At 45.2% G+C, this 19,921-nt stretch overlaps 1 protein-coding gene across 5 annotated transcripts in view; it reads right to left on the bottom strand.

The window, feature by feature from the left end:
• Window positions 1-13,527: 13,527 nt before the first annotated feature.
• RAI14 (retinoic acid induced 14) overlaps window positions 13,528-19,921 on the bottom strand; it is an 86,740-nt gene continuing 80,346 nt past the window's right edge. For all 5 annotated transcript variants that reach the window (XM_069001562.1, XM_069001564.1, XM_069001565.1 and 2 more), the window contains 4 exons: window positions 18,264-19,775; window positions 17,347-17,496; window positions 15,793-15,858; window positions 13,528-15,542 (listed from right to left, as the gene is read on the bottom strand). In XM_069001562.1, coding sequence (XP_068857663.1) covers window positions 15,465-15,542; window positions 15,793-15,858; window positions 17,347-17,496; window positions 18,264-19,775 — 1,806 coding nt within the window. In that variant the 3' untranslated portion in view covers window positions 13,528-15,464. The remainder of the gene's footprint in view (window positions 15,543-15,792; window positions 15,859-17,346; window positions 17,497-18,263; window positions 19,776-19,921) is intronic.

Below are 19,921 nucleotides of genomic sequence, written 5' to 3'. Positions count from 1 at the left end.
GACGCGCTTGTGCTCTTTTGCCTTCATGGATATGGTTGTAGGGGTACAAAAACATGGGCTACAGACTTGTTGCTGAAAGGCAGTGAATTGATTTAGGGTCCATCTGTGAAGTATTCTATTTCTGCCTTCCAACAGAGTAAAATAAAAAGGGTGAAGAGGAGGATGCCTGGAAAGGCAGTGTTTTGACCTCGTAAGCTACTTGAATTCTGCAGATTTCCACTTTTGGATTAAATTTAGCTTCCTGACGCACTGCATGGGATCCAGAACTCGGGTTACTTTTAGTACATTTTGTCTCTTGCTTTTTAACAACACTTTTCCCCTTGCAGAGTGCAGGAAACCTGCAGCAGAAGAAATGTTTAGTTCATGTTATTTCCCTTTAGTAGCATCACATAAGAGGCTTGTCGTAACTCAGATTTTGCCCACCTGCTTCCTTTTAAAATGGTGCGTGGGAGTACTCGGAATTACTGGTCATGTAAACTAAACCAGGTCCTGGGTTTAGTGCCTCCCACTCCGGTTCAGTGGAGCTGTGGTAGGTGCAGCCTGGCAGCTCTGATGGGTAGCACTGGGGGCTGTGGGCATCCCACATCCAGAAGCCACAAAACCAGCAAGTGATTTTCCCTGCAATTATTTTGATTTGTGCTTTTCAGAGTAAGAACTGACCTCATGCCTTCAATAAGGCACTTCTTCCATTCTACCAGAAAACTACTGCCGGTAGGCCTTGAGTCCCCACCAGTCTTTGAAGATTCCAGAAGTCAAAATAATGCCTTTGGCTCCTGGTCCTGACAATCTTTATGCAACAAAACAACTGTGCTGGTGCTAATGTTATCTCCTGCCTCCCAACATGTTGAATTTTTGTGTCCCCTTGGCTTTCTACAAACATTTTGATCTGTAAAGCACAAAATTCCCTGGGGGGAGTTCAGTTCTGTACCTCTGTTTCAAAGTTAGTGATGGGAAAGACCCAGTTGTTTAGTTTTTATTTACACATGGATTTATAAGGAAATAGTATTCTTGCATACTTGACTACATGGGTCTTTAGTGAGGTTAGTGGAGCAGCTGGAAAAGTTGACATAAGCCATATACTGTTTCCTGTAGGTGTCGGTTTTTAACTTCATTTTATAGCAGCTTGAAGAATCCAGCAGGTGGGTCTTACCAAAATAAATATGTAGAAACTGTGTACAGTAGCACTAAATAGTGCTTTTGCTGAACAGTGGCATTAAAGAACACTAACATTAAACTGAACAAATACAGAATTATTTTTTTAATTCTGCTCTTACAGAATAGTCACGTGATGCCTTCCTGTTGAGATAAAAACTCATGTGAATCTCACTTTGAGGGGGGCTAGGACTGCTTAGGTATAAATGGAAGTGACAACAGGTGGGTTCAGCTTCTTTCTGCCCTGCTACTGCCCTTAGCTGGGTCTGAGGACAACGGGGCGGTGCATTGGCATTGCTACAGCTAATTGCAAGGGCTCTTCCAGGCAGAGAGTGTTGGAGGGAGATGTAATCAGGTGTCCTACACAGCTCTGATCTCTCTGGAGTAATAGACTCCCACAGAAGTGAGAAGTGGGCTTGAATGTCCTCCAGACTGTGAACGTCAATCTGTGCAAGCACTGGAGGAATGCATCCAAGGAAGTCTAGAAAGAGCTGCACTGTCCATGAAGAGCTTCCCTTGTGTTACACCGTGTAAAATCTGGGCAGAGAGACAATGGGCATTTCACTCCCACTTTCACCCCCACGAGGTGGGGTAGTGGGTGGGGAGGCTATGTCTGTATGTGGGTTAAAACTCTCAATGGAAAATTGAGCAGCCTCCTTCCTACCCCTTCCAGCTCAGATGGGACTATGGAGTCGACCGAAAAAGAGCAAGTGAGCAGAAAGCTGGAGGTCTTAGATAAGAAATCTGTCTGAACATATGTTAGGATTTTACCCCGTAAATGCCAGTGAAGTGCAGTAATGGGTTTGCAACATAAGGGAGGGGTGGAGCGACTCCAACCAATTAGGCATTTGCAACCCTAATCAACAAGAAAGGGGACTTAATCCATGAAACAGATAGCAGCTAACAAGCCCTAAGTTATGTCTAGGTGTTAGATAAATTCTTTGTAGGATTGCCTTGTTAAGGTTTATGGCTTCACTTGTTTCAATGATCTCATACCTAGGGGGGAGGTTAAGAAAGTTTGGGAAGAAGGATGTACTATTGATAGTAGGTAGACACGAAGAATGCAGAACTTTAAGGCCAGAAGGACATTTGGCAGAACTCCCAAGATAAGGAAGAAACCAATAAAGCCAACTCAGCAACTGTGCTGAAACTGACTCCGACTGGGTAAAAAGAATTCCAGCAGAGAGAGATCATGGCAGACTGACTCATTGCCCACCATGTCGAAAGAAGATGAAGACTGAGAGTGCGGACTAATTAGCGTAAGAACGGAGGGAATCATTAACCGATCGGACATAGAATACTAATTAACAAGAGAACTATGTACCTTGTAGCCCATGAACATTAATACCTATGTTTGCTAATGTTCAGGGATACATCTGGTGCAGGCAGTTGTGTTTGCGATATGAACTCGCAATGCAGATTGGGCTCTGAGTGGGAGCCCAGAGAGACAAGAGGCCGTGAACTGCCAACCCTTTGAATAACAAAGGACACAAAGCCCGGTGAAACCAGACAGAGTGGGTGGACACTGGGAGACACAGCTGAAAACCACACAGCCACCCTCAGGCCGTGCAGGGCTTCGGGACAGACCCGCTCCCACGGCCCGCTTCCCGACCCTCCGCACACGGGCGGGGGACAAGGCAGGAGCAGCACAACTAGGGAGCACATGCCGTCCCCAGCGGTGCCTTCCTCCAGGCGCCCGGCTCTGCAACATCTGTCCAGCTGTGCTCACACTCGGCTGTGGCCCCAACAACTGCTGAACGCAGCGCTGGTTTTTTGGGAGGTGCACTATGAACACCAAGAATCCAGACAAACTATTTCTAGTAGTGGGGCAGCGCAGACCTTGGTGCTTTGAGTTGTCAGTCCCCACAGTTTTCCAGCTGCGAGGGAGTCTCCGAGGGGAAGGAATGACAGGTTTCTTTCTCAGGACTGTTTCGATTTTTTTTTATTTTTGTCTGGATAAATGCAGTTTAATCCGGCACCCGCCTTGCTGTCCAGACTCTTCGAGGGATGACTCCTGGTGGGCAGCTGAGTGTTTACAGAGAAGCAAATGCATCCAAACATTTTTGGACAGGGCTTCTGATGTGCAGCAGGTGGGGACTGTTGCTGCCCTATGACAGGGAGTGCAGAAAGAGTGCTGTGGGCCGGAGCCCAGCCATCACTAAGGAGTACTTTGGTTAATCCCAAATGGAAGTGACTACAGCGGAGCAACGGCTTCCCATACAGGCACACTGGTGTTTTGATGCAGGCAATGCCAGACTCCTGAGGGTCACTGGGTGCAGCCACCAGCTGCAGCATCCCTGCTGGGCAGGGTTAACAACAGCACACCCGTAAGCACACCAGGCCCAGCCAGGCAGGCAGGAGCAGACGGCCACCCGCGGGAACAGGGGGAGATGGGCTCCAGCCCTGAGCTCCTTGCAGGAGATGATGTCACTGAGATGTGCCTGTTTCCAATCTCCAGCTGCTGGTAGGAGGCCCCATTACCAACTGTCTGAGCATTTCAGGCTGTTGGAAAATGTACAAAGAGGGCCAACACTGTGAATCTGGACAGATCAACATGCGAGCAGGCTTTTAAAATAATAGACTGAAAACCCGATGATTGCGTAAATACCCGTGTTAAACTCATCAATTAAGAGTCTATCAGGGCAGCCAAAGGTTTGTAAATACCTACAAATGCATTGCCATAAAATGCCCCAGGAACTAAGGGTTGTACCACAGAACAGACCTTCCTGAAGCCACTAGTGGGATGGGGACTGACATCAGCAAGGCTAAAAGCACAAACCTTTGCTGCTTGTGCAGAGGCAGAAAGTGATAATCAGAAGAGCCGTATGTTTCTGACAGTCCAGGCAGGATGCCACCACTGTGTCTGATGTGACATAGGCTGTCCTTTCTCCTAGCAGACTTTTTGTGACACAGTACCATAGCCTGGGGAGCTTTGTAGGTTGTAGGTGTTGGGCAAAGCACACAGCTTTCTTGCCAGCAGCAGGCTTGGCTGGTACATCTATTCTGTAGCTGCAAAAATTGTAACTCAGTTACAATTAGTAGACACTTATTGAATCACTGATTTTGGTTCAGCTGCAATTCCACTGTAATTCTAAGACAGGGGCTTTAAGGAAATGACCATTGAGGAGAATTAATTTGTTACTGCCCTGAGCAGAACAGAGATATAAAACGAAAATAAAGTATGGTTTTAGTCTGTGCTTAGTGTCTCTGTTACTTCTGTTCGAAAGGACCATGAAGGATCCAAACAGAGGAGGAGGCAGGGATGAAGAAAAGCATTTGAAACTTTCACTTCTATGAAATGCTCTGCTGAAAATTGGTGACCATCCACAAGCACTCCCAGTGACCCACATCTCCAGAACCAAGTGGTGTTATGGATGACCATTTCAAGGTACTCAAACTCTTATATTGTGCTTTGACATTAAATTCAGTACTTTTAGTATTTTCTGTGACAGACCAAACCCACAGTTAATAGATGATTTAGGTCACTGAACTGTCTTAAAACTCTTGTACCCATTCTTATTTGAAAAAATTCACTGTGTTACAGCTGTGCCTGCAGAACATGTGCTGGGGTACATCACATCTGCTTATGCTGATCCACACCTAATTTCCCCAGAGCTTTTCCATAGTTATTCAACAGGCACAGCTGCTCTCAGCCTGGGTCCCGAGATGTCCCACAGCAGCAGACTGAGGCCCTGACCTCACAGACAGCCAAAGCCATCAACCCACCCAAAGATCAGATTTATGGTCTAAACACAACATACATACAGCAGCAGTTATTTATGTAGCTCTGAAACAGTCACCACTGAAACCGCACGCTACCTACTTCCTTCCCCCAGACAGCTACTCTCAGGCAAACTCACAGAACATGAAGTTGGCTCTAACAGCTCCATATAGACAAGTGGCATCTGCCAAGGTTTTTCTTGCCAGCTTCTCCACTGGCCCTTTCTTGGCTGCTTCTCCTGGGGCCCTGCATGTGGTTTGCTGCAGCACAGAGCAGTGTGGTCTTCCCTGGGCTGTTGCTGTCCTATGCTGACATGCAGCACATCCCCATGTAGCTGACACGAGGAGAGGTGGAAAGGCAAGCAGCAGGCTATTCTGCTATCCCTGAGCCCCCTGCTATCTCGGCTTTTGAGACAAAGCTTCAGGAGGAAACACTCCAGAATGAGTATTCCTCCCCTTTTCTTCCATCAATGAGACAAATGGGTCACAAGGAGTGAAAGTGGGAAAAAGAAACCAAACTGTTTATTAACACACGAACAAAACAGGGTAGAACAGGATAAAAAAAAACCAACTCAAAATACAACAAATGCACAGAGAGGGAACAGACACATGGGCTCAGACCAGCCGGGGCCACCCCACAGGCCTGCCAGGGCTGCCCCTGCAGGCTCCCCGGACCGGCGAGGAGGGAAGGGAGGCAATGAGGCAAGAGGAAGGAAAGGGAAAAAAGAACAAGAAAAAACCCAACAGAACCTTTTCCCAGCTAGCTGGAACACAAAGGAAACCCAGAAAAACAGCACAGTGCTCCCGGCGCACTCCCTCCCGAGCCCTGCAGAGCCCCTGGAGCCCTTGGGCCGAACCGTTCAACGCCCCCTCGGCTCCTGGCTCCAGCCCCGGGTCCATCCTAAAGGCACAGCGTCCTTGGGCACTGAGCGGGCGGTTAAGGAATAAAGTGGCTTCATAACGTCACCCCAGGACATTCCACCCCTTATTCCATACTGTCTGCTCAATGCCCAAATTAATACATTTCAGCTTTAAACCCCCACATTTATACATACATATACATAGCTATATGCAAACAGTGGCAGTGACATTTGACAAACATCTATATAGACATTCCAACATTACAAACAGTTCTTGCCCAACACCAAATCTCCCTGCGGTACACAATGTGTCTCTCCATCCTTCTGCATTATCCACCACGTGCAACCTGGCCCCTGAGCAAAGACAACCCCATGGATGGGTTTGTCTTTACTCGATGCAGAAGTAATCCAAACAGATTTTTCCAAGAGTCCCCTGCTATGCACTGCTGGGACTTTGTCTCCATCTACTGTATGCAGGGGCTTATGCTCAGTTGGTGGAGCCTCAGGTGTTCACCAACCAGGTGGCCTTAGCTAAATGCATCTCCCAGTTTTCAAAAGTTCCCCCACCCAGTGCCTTCAAGGTGGTTTTGAGCAGGCCATTGCACCGTTCCACTTTCCCAGCTGCTGGTGCATGGTAAGGGATGTGGTACACCCATTCAATACCATGTTCCCTAGCCCAGGTGTCTATAAGGCTGTTCTTGAAATGAGTCCTGTTGTCAGACTTGATTCTCTCAGCGCTACCATGCCTACAAAGGATCTGCTTTTCAAGGCCCAGGATGGTGTTCCGGGCCGTAGCGTGAGGCACAGGGTAGGTCTCCAGCTGTCCAGTAGCAGCCTCTACCATTGTGAGCACACAGCGCTTGCCTTGGCGGGTTTGAGGCAGTGTGATGTAATCAATCTGCCAGGCCTCCCCACACTTGTATTTGGACCATCACCCACCATACCACAGAGGCTTCACCCGCTTGGCCTGCTTGACTGCAGCACACATCTCACAGTCATGGATCACCTGGGAGATACTGTCCATGGTTAGATCCACCCCTCGGTCTCATGCCCACCTATAGGTGGCATCTCTGCCTTGATGGCCTGAGGCATCATGGGCCCATTGAGCTAGGAACAACTCTCCCTTGTGCTGCCAATCCAAATCTATCTTTGACACCTCTATCTTCGCAGCTTGATCTACCTGTTTGTTGTTTCAGTGTTCCTCATCAGCCTGACTCTTGGAGACATGGGCATCTCCATGGCGGACTCTCATGGGTAGCTTCTCTACCTGAGTGCGATATCTTTCCACTCCTCAGCAGCCCAGACTGGTTTTCCCCTACGCTGCCAATTGGCCTTTTTCCCTTTCCAGCCACCCCCACAGAGCATTGGCTACCATCCACGAATCGGTGTAAAGGTAGAGCTTTGGCCACTTCTCTCTTTCAGCAATGTCTAGAGCCAACTGGATGGCTCTGAGTTCAGCAAGTTGGCTTGATCCACGTTCTCCCTCAGTGGCTTCTGCAGCCTGTCGTGTGGGGCTCCATACAGCTGCTTTCCAGTTCTGGTTCATCCCTACGATGCAAGAGGAACCGTCAGTGAAAAGAGCGTAGTGCGTTTCTTCTGCTGGCAGTATGGTGGAGCTTCCTCAGCACACGTCACTTGTTCTTGTTCCTCTTCATCAGTGAGACCAAAGCTTTCACCTTCAGGCCAATTCGTAATTATTTCTAAGATCCCAGGGCAATTCAGGTTTCCAATACGAGTGTGTTGTGTTATGAGGGCAATTCACTTGCTCCATGTGGCATTGGTGACATGGTGGGTAGAGGGAACCTTTCCTTTAAACATCCACCCCAGCACTGGTAGTCAGGGTGCCAGAAGGAGCTGTGCTTCAGTGCCAACGACCTCTGAGGCGGCTTGGATTCCTTCACAGGATTTCTTTCTCTGTAGGAGTGTAGTTGTCTTTGGAACCCCTATAGCTTCTGCTCCAGAATCCCAGTGGCTAACCCCAAGTCTCCCCAGGCACTTTCTGCGAAAGGCTCCAGGACAGACCCTTGTTCCTAGCTGCAGAGTAGAGCACATTTTTCACCTCTGGTCCAGTCCTGACTGGGCCAAGGGCTACTGCATGAGCCATTTCCTGTTTGATCTGGGTGAAGGCTTGCTGCTGTTCAGGGCCCCAGTGGAAATTGTTCTTCTTACGGGTAACCAGATAGAGAGGGCTCACAATTTGAGTGTATTCAGGAACGTGCATCCTCCAAAAGCCTCTGGCGCCTAGAAAAGCTTGTGTTTCTTTTTTGTTGGTCACTGGAGACATCATGGTGATTTTATTGATGACCTCAGTGGGGATCTGACATCGTCTGTCTTGCCACTTCACCCCCAGGAACTGAATCTCTCAGGCAGGTCCCCTGACTTTGTTCTTTTTGATGGCAAAGCCAGCTTCCAAGGGAATCTGGATGATCTTCTCTCCTTTCCCAAATACCTCCGATGCTGTGTTCCCCCACACAGTGATACCACCAATGTACTGCAGATATTCTGGAGCCTCACCCTTTTCCAGTGCATGTGGTGGCTGGTGAACATACATTACAAGAGACAGAGGGTTTTCAGTAAGACAAGTCCCTAGCACCACAAGAACCACTTCGTGTTAGGGTGACCAGAAAGGCTTCTCCCAGGATGCTTGTTCTGTTATGCTAATCTATCCCAGTTTGAATTCCCTGGTTGGCTGTCAGCCTCTACGCCCCTCGTCACTCCTCGAGAGCTTCTCCATTGGTCCCTGTTCCCTATTCCCGCCTTTTCCCCGGCCCCCGGATAAAATGGTGAGCTTCGGGATCATGTCCGTATTTGCCTCTGCAACCTTGGACAGTGTAGCAGCAATAAATGCTCCTGCTGGAACGCACGCAAATGCCCCCCTCAACTCTTTGCTACTGACTATAACCCTGAACCCACCCATGCTTCTGTGGGTGCATGCAGGACCCCATGGAGCCAGACAAGGACAGTATTAAGTGCAGTCTAGATTAGTCCATGACAAATGGTGGGACTGTGCTTCCACCCCTGGGGCAGTCGGTTCCAGGTGTACTGCACACCCCTCCAGGTGAAGCCAAACTGAGGCCTGCACTCCGCTGCCAGAGGAATGGAGAAAAATGCATTGGCAATGTCAATAGTGGCATACCACTTCGCTGCTTTGGACTCCAGCTCATACTGGAGCTCCAGCATGTCCGGCACAGCAGCACTCAATGGTGAAGTCACTTCATTCAAGGCACGATAGTCCACAGTCAATCTCCATTCTCCTTCTGACTTGCGCACAGGCCAGATGGGGCTGTTGAAGGGTGAGTGGGCCTTGCTGACCACCCCCTGGCTCTCTAGCTCACAAATCATTGTGTGGATGGGAATCACAGCATCTCTACTTGTCTGGTACTGCCGGTGATGCACTGTTGAGGTGGCAATTGGCACTCGCTGCTCTCCTACCTTCAGGAGCCCAACTGCAGAAGGATTTTCGGTCAGCCCAGGCAAGGTGTTCAATTGCTGAATGCCCTCTGCCTCCACAGTAGCTATTCCAAAGGCCCACCTGAGTCCCTTCAGGTCTTTGAAATACCCACTCCGGAGAAAATCTGAATACTGGCCCCTGGGCCAGTCACAATAGGATGTTTCTTCCACTCTTGTCCAGTTAGGCTCATGTCGGCTTCAAGCAGGGTGAAGTGCTGCGATCCCCAGCACTCCAGAAGTAGAAACCAGTTCTGCCCCCACGTGTCAGGATGGAATCCAGGTGCACTGTGCACCCATGTCAACCAAGGCTTCATATTCCTGTGGTTCTGATGTGCCAGGCCATCGGGCCCACACTGTCCAAAAGACGCAATTTTCCCTGGCCTCTACCTGGCTAGAGGCAGGGCCCCTCTAGTCCTGGTTATCATTCGAAACTCGAGCTACTTCCCTTCTGGTGGCACTCCCTCTCTCAGCATTACCATCCTTCAATTCATGCACCCATGCTACCAGGACAGAAGCTGGTTTTCCATCCCACATTCCATGTCTTCCGCACGGTCACACAGGAAGAACCATAGTTAGCTCTTGGGGTGTACCCTCTCTCCCTAGCTATGGGATGTCTGCTTCTGGTAACAGGGCCTCTGGTCTGCACTGATGCGATTTGGAGAAGGCCCTCTTTCAGCTCCTTCCTGAGTTTCTGATGAGTCTCATCCATCCTATCTTCCATCTTCTGTATGGTCTCTGACAGACTCCTTTCCACAGCTGCGATTCTTGCTTGTGTTGGGCCGTGCACAGTGTCTGCATACGCCCGGAGCCTCCTCACCATAGGACTCACCGTCTCATCCCCGTCGTTCTGTCATCATTGCCAAAGCAGGGGTGTATTCTGGTGGTTTGTGTTGTGCAAGTCTCAGCCACATCACCAGTGCACATTTTACCATGTCAGGGCTCCTAATTGCTTGGTCCCCTGAGAATATGATCTCTATCACTGCCAGTTCTCTCAGGCATTGAATCCCTTGTTCCATGGTTTTCCAGGGGTTTAGCTGTAGTTGGAGATCTTCTCGGCACAGGTGTCTTTCCTTCACACTTCTTAAGAGCCATGTCCAGAGACTGAGAGCTTCAGACCCCTTGTCATCCCTTGGTTGATACTTAAATCACATGACAGGGATCCCAAATGCCTCGCTTCAGTGCCATCCAGAATTGTACCATCGCCTGCAGCATCCCAGATTTGGACCATCCAACTTAATATAGTTTCATCAGGCCATTGGGTGTAATCCTTCCTCAGGGTGCAAAGACTCTCTATGGACAGGGACTCAGTGATGATTTCAGGTTCTACTTCCTCTGCTGGCTGTGAAGGTCCTGGCTGCCCATCATCATCCACTGGGCTAATGGATTTAGCTTTGTGTTTCTTTCTCTGGACAGGGGCAATTGTTATTGGTTTAGGCTCCCAATCTGCTTTAGCTGCAGCTGGAGTGACTGGGGTGCCTGCTGGCTTATTCTCCTGCTCCTCTGGCTGTATCTTCTGCCCTGTAGTATCTAGCAGCGTGCAGTAAGCGTTAGCCAGGACCCAGCACACGGCAATGAGCTTTTTCTTTTCATCCGTGTTGTTATTGCAGTTTTCCTTCAGATACTTCCCCACTTCAGCTGGATTCTGAATTTGTTCAGGGGGGAAGTTCCAGGCTACCTGGTCAGAAAACTGCTTCAGTGTCCAGCCTATAGGGAAAACCCCTTCAGGGTCCCATACCCCATGCCACTTAGGATTATCCACAGCTGGGGCAGGTGTCTGGGCAACCCCCCTGGAAATCTCAGCCCTTATTTTAGACAAGCTGGAGACCACATAGAGAAACCCTGCTAGATAACATAGTAAGAAAATGGTATCTTTAACATCAGGGGAAACTGGACACTTTCAAAAGGTGACGTGCCAGATCTGAAGGGGAAGAAGGAGATGAAGGGCTGGGAATTATCATCCTCTGCTTTTTCCCCTAACAAACTGGGTGTAATTGCTAATATATTCCAAAAGGAAACTACCAAGGCCAGAATGGAAAAACAACATGACATATACATTCTCAACAGTTTCCATTACGTCAGCCAAATTTCAAGAAATCACTAGCACCAGGGATATCAAAATGGCAGTCCTGATTCTTATTCCTGACTTATAAAAGCTGTAAACCAGGGACCCGGCTGCCCATAGCTGTGGACATGTACTGATGGTTAGGTTCCACAGAAAAATTATTAAATCAAACAGCATGGTCTTACTGCTGTAGTTCAACACAAAGTGATTCAAAGCAAAATGTTGGTTTGTTTTTTATTATTTTTCCCCCACTTTCATGTGCCCCTTAAGTTGGGCGCCAAATTTATGTTTCGGTTTTTGAGACCGCTTCAGGAGGAAACACTCCAGAATGAGTGTTCCTCCCCTTTTCTTCCATCAGTGAGACAAATGGGTCACAAGGAATGAAAGTGGGAAAAAGAAACCAAAGTGTTTATTAACACACAAACAAAAGAGGGTAGAACAGGATTAAAAAACCCCTCAAAATACAACAAATGCCCAGAGAGGGAACAGACACATGGGCTCAGACCAGCCGGGGCCCCCTCACAGGCTCCCTGGACTGGCGAGGAGGGAAGGGAGGCAGTGAGGGAAGGGGAAGGAAAGGGAAAAAAGAACAAGAAAAAACCCAACAGAACCTTTTCCCAGCTAGCTGGAACACAAAGGAAACCAAAAAGCAGCACAGTGCTCCCGGCGCACTCCCTCCTGAGCCCTGCAGAGCCCCTGGAGCCCTTGGGCCGAACCGTTCAACGCCCCCTCGGCTCCTGGCTCCAGCCCCGGGTCCATCCTAAAGGCACAGCGTCCTTGGGCACTGAGCGGGCGGTTAAGGAATAAAAAATAAAAAATAAAGTGGCTTCATAACATCAGCTGAGGACACCTGCTCAGCCAGCATGGGGGAAGATTGGCTCCCTACCTGTGCCTCTACCCACGGGGCTCCAGCAGGACATTTAGTGTGCAACATGCCCAGGAACCTCGACTCATCTCAGAGGATAACGGCCCCTGAGCTCAGGTGTTGGCTATCTGCCCCTATGTGCTGCTGCAGCCAAAGGATCTGTCCATCAAGAAGAGATGGCACACTGCAAAAAGTTCTTCTCTGATTGCTGCTGAAATCTTCAGGGTGGGTTTTCACCCTCCACCATCTTCTCATGTTGACTCAGGTTGGCAAAAGAAGGGCGCTGTGAGAGCCAGATGATAAATAACCAGGGTAACCCCTGCTTACAGGAACTTGCCCTTAGTTTACACAGCAAGAGAGGGGACAAAAAAGAAAAAAAATGATGATAAAGAAAAGGTAATCTTAATGCAGATCTAGGATGTTGTCTCCTCCCAAATTCCACTTGAAGCCTGCTACCATCCTTTGTCATTATTCCTTACTGTAACAGGGCACAGGGTGGGTGAAAAGAGCCAGTGTGCTCAAGTTCTCTGACCAAATTATCTCTGTTGTGTGTAAACAGCAGTAAGCAAGTTTGACAAGAGCTCAGTTCCAGTACTCAAACATTGAGTGGGGAGAGGGAAAGGAATTCACTATAAAAATGCTGCCCATGCTGTCTTGACTGACCATGCAGGAGGCCAGAGACAGGTCTGGAGGTTTCAGAGTAGCAGCTTAGGCAGATGTACCCCACAGGCCCAGATTCTGCATGTCAGTTTGTCCATCTTCAAAGGAAACCTGGTGCTGGCTAGCTTACAGAAATTTGCTACAAGAGGCTAAAGAGCCCTGGGATGTAATCAGAAGAGGTGCAATTCCTTCAAGCAAGAAGATACTAGCAAATCAGTTACTGACAAAACAGTTTCTCCAATAAAACTGAGAAGAGAGGATAAAAGGCAATGGGGCTGACTGTGTAACTCAGTTGAAAAAGCAGACATATCCATATATTCATATGCATATACCCTTCCATATGTTCCCACTGTAGTTCTGTGTGTGAAGTGCTAAATGACAGAGAACCACAATTTTGAACAATTGTGGGACATCACTGATCTGTACTACAGCTCTAAAATATTTTAAACTTAGCTAGAATAAATCCAGCAGCAAATGGGAAACCTGTATTACCTCTAGAGCAGGATGTCCACGTGAGAAGTGGTGCCAAACTTATCAGTGAGACAGAAGGCATCATCTGCAAAACTCACTGCGTGGGGTTTGGACTGGATTTATTCCATACAACAGCTCAAGATAGTTAATAATGAAGTTGCAACTTCAAGGAGGAAAACCCAGTTCTGGTGGTATCTATGTAAACAGACAATATAGAACACATCTGTACTACATTAGAACAGTGTAGTGAGATCTCCCTCAATACAAAAAGTAAATGAAGACAAAAATGAAAAAAAAAATTGGAAATAGTTTATTTGCTGCATAAGGAAACTTCTTGTAAATTACATATAAAGAAACTTGTTATGCTGTAGTATATAATTTCCAATATTCCACAAAGATAATTGTAATAAATATACAAACCAAACCAAAGTAGAAGACTAAATCCATCAGGCAACCTACAAAATGGTTCATCAAGTTTTATACTTGCAGCATTAGCATGCTTAAAATCTTGTTCTTTCTGAAGTGATGCAGCAAAATTTTTTTCACATTTCTTTGGAGCATTTTCAAAGCTGTCTAACTACAAAATACTGTTCAAAATTAGACGGCATTAGTTAAACCGCTTAAGAAAAGTAACACCAAGGTCTAACTGATGCAAAGGTGTTTTCTTTCCTCTTGTTTTTAAAATCCATTTAGTTTTGCCAGAGTTAGGAATTATCTGATATAAGTGCACTATGAGTCCAGTCAGCCTGAGGCACTGCTGACTCTTGTCATATTATGACTCTATATAAACTTCATAGATTATATAGCTCTGAAAGATTTCTCTATTAATAGAGACATATCCCCATAGAATAAAAAGAACACAATACCATATTGAAGCCGCAAGCTTGTTAAAATGGTTGTACCCTCAAGTGCAGTGTGTGCTTAAAACATTTTTCCATAGTTTCATTCTATCCCACATCAGGCATTTTTATTTGACTTTAAATGTAGAAGTGCTGATAAAGGCTTTACTGATGCTCCTAGCCTCTAGAAACAACATACAGAACTTTTTGACACCTCCTGCTGTTTTCTACCTATCATTTCTAAATTTTTTTCAAACAGCAGGCTGAATTTTACACTTCACTGCTCTGGACCACACTGACAGACAGGTCTATTATTCCATACAAATCTCTTACAAACTGAAAACACTTCACTATGCTTCACTATTACTGAATACTTGGGGGTATAAAAAGAAACTCCCTAAGACACAATTACCTAAAAATATTTGTTAATAAGCTTAATGCAAATATTATGTAGAAAAAATGGTTTAGTTACAAAAAAGTTCATTAGAGGGCCAGTAAAAATATACTGAAGAGAAGATCTTTACAAAAGTGAGGTTAGGAAGTATGAGGCATTGACATTCACTGTAAACATCCTGTGTTCACTAGAATCCCTTGTCTAAAGTATATGTCCTGGTTTTGTTCCTGAGCTTCATGGCCAACACTTGCATAGACAGCTAAACCTATCATAAAGGGCTGTTTATAGAGACAGGTCTGCAACTTCAATAAACTAATGCTTTTACCTTTTGAAATAGTTTCATTCCACTACCAGGTAGTTAAGGAAACTAGGAAGTATGGTATGGTTTTTGTGTACTCAGTGCATTGGCTGAATTGGGGCAGCTACGTTTTAGTGTATTCATCTTAAATAATATTACACTAGGAAGTGTAGCTGTTTGACGTTCCAGCTTAGCATATATATGTAGTCCTGCTTGCTGCTGCAAGGCTCACTTCTGCTCTGCCAAAGACTGCATATGGCAAAATATCAGCAATCTGAGTACTACAGCATCAAACGTACTCAGTAACGAGATGCAGCTTATAATCAGTACAGAAAACCTCACAGAGAATTTCACCTTTACCCAGGCAACACCAGTGCTTTCCTCCAGGTTAACCTGCTGCTGTTGGAGGAAGCTGGAAAAGTACTCACAGGGTAAACACGACATGGAGTGGCCTATGTAAAAAGTCTGAAGAACAAACTTGCATTTTGGGTATGAAAAGCAGGCATGTGTTTAGCTACTGCACATGGAAGTGCACATGGAAGTGGTACAGACAGACAAATATATCCCCCTCACAAAGAGCACAATAACACAAAAGCAGCAAATTGCCAATTTAAAATCTTATGTTAAGGCAAATCTAGATAAACAACCATAACAGGATTAATAAAAATAGGGAGTTTTCCTTGGCTCTTTTGTTCACTTTTTTTGTGACTGGCTTTTACACATTGATAAAATTTGTTTAAGCACTTTCTGGACATCTTCATCCATTTGACCCTAGACAAAGGGTGAGAGAAAAAAAGATGATTTAATTCATGCAACTCTAGTCTTTAAGAATATTGACAAACTATTTTTCATGTACAGTAATTAGACCAATTTCCCAAGTGGAAGCAGTGTTAAATTTGTTCTTGAACTGTCATACTTTGCAGGAGGGATGTCTTAGTTAAAACATGCAAAATTCTTACTCAATCTGCAGAAGAAATATCTTCAGTTAAAATACTGAGTGACTGACAACATGAAACCATACCTGCACAGCATAGAGAAGGTGCATCCTGTAAACCGAGACAATTTCCTGGTGTTGTTTCTTTGTTTCCTAGAAAACAGTTAAGTAGAAAGGCACAGAGCATTCAGAACTATTGAACTGAGAACTCCCCAGCTAGATTCAGACTGGGGAAATTACAAACCATATTCTTATGTAATGCATTGAAAACTAGCTCAGACACTGTTGTGTCACCAGGCACTCTAAATTTGCTTGGAAGCATGTCCAGGAAAATGCTGTAGTTCTACCTACCCCAGTAAAAAGAGCTGGTGCGATCACCAGTTTTAAGAAGTGCTGAGCTGCAAAGGTGTGGAACAAGCACCTACTCTATTTCCAAGCTTATCAGCAACCAGAATTGAGGAAAGCCAACAATACTCTGACAAATAACTCTCAGCTGCAACTCAGCTCTTCCCTGAAGGCAGTGACCCCTCTGCCAGAGCTGATGCCTTCCCAGGGGAGAGGAGGTGCTTACACAGGTCTTACCCTGTAAGACCCTGACGACTTAATGAAATCCAACCTCCTTTTCAATCATCACAGACTGCCACAACTCAGAAGCCATCTTTCCAAAGAAACATGAAGCTGTTATGAAAGCTAACCTAGAAGAAGGAAAGAGTGTTTCTATCCTGTTTTAAATTCTACCTGCTTTCCTAATGTGCTGCACACCTTTGCACTTTCCACTACTTCGCTGGTCCTTAATCAGTGGGAGATGAAGGATCCTTTCAGACGTGAAGGACTGGAATAAGAAGGTCTAGGCCTTCACACTGACAGGATGCTCTGCCTGCTATTTCTCTCAGCTGCAAGACAACTTTTCTGGCATACTGAGCCCTCTTTCCTTCTGCTGGGAAAGGTAGGAAGCAGATGCCACTAAGCATGTCAGTCTGGGAATTCTCCTTTCAGAGGCACTCTGGAGCCCTCAACAAAGGCCTCCGGTGGACAATACTTTCTTTTCATCCTCAACAGTGAATTAAAGTGCTCCTTTGGGCAGGCAAGCTCTAGGAAATATCAATTATGGCTTAACCCAGCTTGGAAGACTGGAACTTTCATGCATGAACAGTACAATTAAAAAACAAGTCTGTAAGGCATTCAGAATTTCAGAGAATAAACTATGCTCCATGTGAACAGATGCATTTGCTTGACTTGAAACCTCATGCTTTCTTTCAAAAAGCTTAAAAACCCAAAATGGCTTCAGCTGATGAATGTTCTTGAAAATCCCCTGCACACCAATCATACTTTTCCACAAACTAAGGTCTGAGCAGCAGGTTTGGTCACTCCATTCTACTGTAAGAAATCAGTTTCTCCATTGGTCTGAGAAAAGTATGTGGAAATCCAGCTTTCTTTAGTTAGGCTCTTTCTAAAGTGCTCTTCATGACTAGCAAATTCCTACATGTTTCAGAGAAACAGAAATTATTGACATTTTCAATGAAAATTCTTTTCCATGTACTCACTGACAGTACTCTGTTCTAAATAAGGCAGATTGAAGAATAGCACGTGTTTCTTTGGAGAACTGGGACTAATGTTAAGTTTACAAATTATCACACTTACAGTCAGTTGGTTTTGCAACTGCTTCACTTGTTGCTGTAACACCTCCAGCTGCTGGCTTTGTCTTTTAGGGGCACTGGTTGAGTAGGAGAGCTGAGAAAGGCTATTCAATGCTTCTTTTAATTTGCTGATTTCCTTGGACATTTCATTGATCTAGGGAGGCAAAAAAACCCAGGTTTTCATTAAAACATGCAATGCATACTATATTCCTGTGTGTCTTACCTTTGAGTTATTTGTGACTTAAATTTAAGAAGTGGGGAAAACCAAATTGTAAATAAACTCTATGGACAAACAGATGTCATGTAAGCAAGGAGTTACAGTGCTTCTCTCTTTCCCATCCTAGTCCAGTCTATTCAAACTGCACTCCTTGTTCTGAACAGCAGAAATATTTAACAAGAAGGGCTGCATCTACCAACTTTACAAATTGTGTTGCTGAACCAAACACAGGCCACTATTCCCAGCTACCAAAATGCATAGCTCTCTATAACGAGATTTGTAGAGACAGATATGGTAGCTGCACGGGAAAATCAGTCAAATCATGCTACGGTTGAGATAATGTAGTAATATCACAGCAGTGAATTTTTGCTCCTTCCTGATATTTCATTTTCTTGTCCCCTCTGCAATCTCTTCCTGCTGTAAATCTCACTTCTTTGACTTCAGCTGCCTGAACAGTGTGAACCCAACCTAAACAGAATCTAAAAGAGGTAAATTGAAAGATCATGTATCTCCACAGGGAGGGAAACCAACTGCAAAGCCAAACATACTGAAAACTTCTCTGACTTCAATACCTGCATTTTCAGAAGGGCAAATGCACTCAGAAGTTACTTGAATCAACATTGTCTATTAGGTCACTCGTGCGCCAGCCAACACACTTTGCACTCTGAACTCACACTACCCCTCCACTGTAGTGAGTCACTGACCTTTTTGTCTTTATCTTCTTCTAGTTTTGATGAGTTTTTCATTTCAATAAGAGCTTCTTGAACTTGATGGTACTTGTGCTGAAGATCAGTCACCTCCCGTTCCTTTGCTTCAAGCAGATTATGCATACCTTCCTTTGCTTCTTTCAAGTGCAAAATTTCATTTCTCAGTTTCATGGCATCTAAAGATATATTTTCCTTCTCTCGGATTACATCCTTCAGTTTGGATGACAAAGCACTAACTTCACCCTCTAGGGAGGACTGGAGCTTTTCATACGTGGCCTTGGGTACCATTGCTTCATTAATTGCAGCTTTTTCTTCCAGTAACGCCTTTTCCAAGTTTCTTAATTCACTTTCCTTGTTGCTAAGCAGTCGTTTCAGCTCATTTATTTCTTCTTCCATCTCCTTTATAGTATTTCTGAGTGCATTGATTACCTGACGGTGCTCAGTAATTGGCAAAGAGTTTTGTTTCTGAGTGTCTAGCAGTTGCTTGAGTTCTTCTGCTTCATCTAATACTTTTGTGTACTGGGATTTTATTTCTGATAACTCATTTTCTGCTTTGTATTTCAAAGAATTTGTTATTTCCATCAGTTTCTCATGTTCTTCTCTAGGAATGTAGTCCGAAGCTATATCATCTAGAGTTTTTTTCTTCCTGTAGTCTTCAAGCTCTGTCTGTGCTTCTTTGTACAACTGAGACAATTCACTAAGCTGCTTGTTGAGCTCATCTATTGTTCTGTACATCATATCTTTCCTTTCTCCAGCTTCAGCACTAGATTCCAAATGCATCTGATTTGTCAGCTTGTCCCGTAGCCTTTTAATTTCTTCTTGCCCTTCCTTGTACCTCTCAATCAGCAATGCTTTTTCTTGATTAATGTTTTCAATAACTGAACAATATGAATTCTTCATTTCCTCACACTCTTCCACAGACAATTTGCTTGCCACATTCTGCTCTCTGTCTTCAAACTTTTTCTGTAGCTCTCTCACTTTTTCTTTTTGTCTTTCACTTTCCTCCAATGCTTTCTTCAATTCTTCCTTGAGTGCTTCAACTTCTCCACATGTAACCTTCAACATACTCAGATCAGAACTGGTTTCTTCACTTTCAGGGGAAACAAGACCTGGCTTCTTTTGCCTTTGTATATTCAGAACCTCTTTCACAGCTTCCCCATACCTGTTTTGAGTTTCTTGCAGCTTCAGATTAAGATCAGAACCATTTTCTGAAATGTCTGGGCTATTTAAATGATCTGTTTCTGGGACTCTAGACTGAACCTGAGTTTCCACATGCTTTCTTTTGGCTTCAGAATTCTCTAATTTTCTCTGCACATCCTTTAAGTCTTCCTGGAGGTATTTCATTTTTATTTCTCTGGGGCTTGTCAACTTTTCTTGGATTTGAGAGGTATTTAATGGAGGCTTCAGCTCCTGAACTAAGAACTCATTTTGTCTCTCTGCTGTTTGCTCAAACTGTGTTTGGGTTGAATAAGATTCTACAGTTGAATCCCCTTCTTTAGGTGTTCTTTCCTGTCCAAAAAGAACCAACAATTGCACAATAAAAACAAGTACATGATTCTACTTTTTTAGAATAGAGTAAGCAAGGAAGTATTGCCACATCCTACAGAGAGAGATGATTAAAGAACCATGGAAGAAAGTTTTAGAAAAATTCAAAA

The sequence above is a fragment of the Aphelocoma coerulescens genome, assembly GCF_041296385.1.
Source record: "Aphelocoma coerulescens isolate FSJ_1873_10779 chromosome Z unlocalized genomic scaffold, UR_Acoe_1.0 ChrZ, whole genome shotgun sequence".
NCBI lineage: Eukaryota > Metazoa > Chordata > Aves > Passeriformes > Corvidae > Aphelocoma > Aphelocoma coerulescens.
The sequence above is the reverse complement of the archived record's forward strand: the minus strand, read 5'-3'. Positions and strand labels throughout refer to the sequence as shown.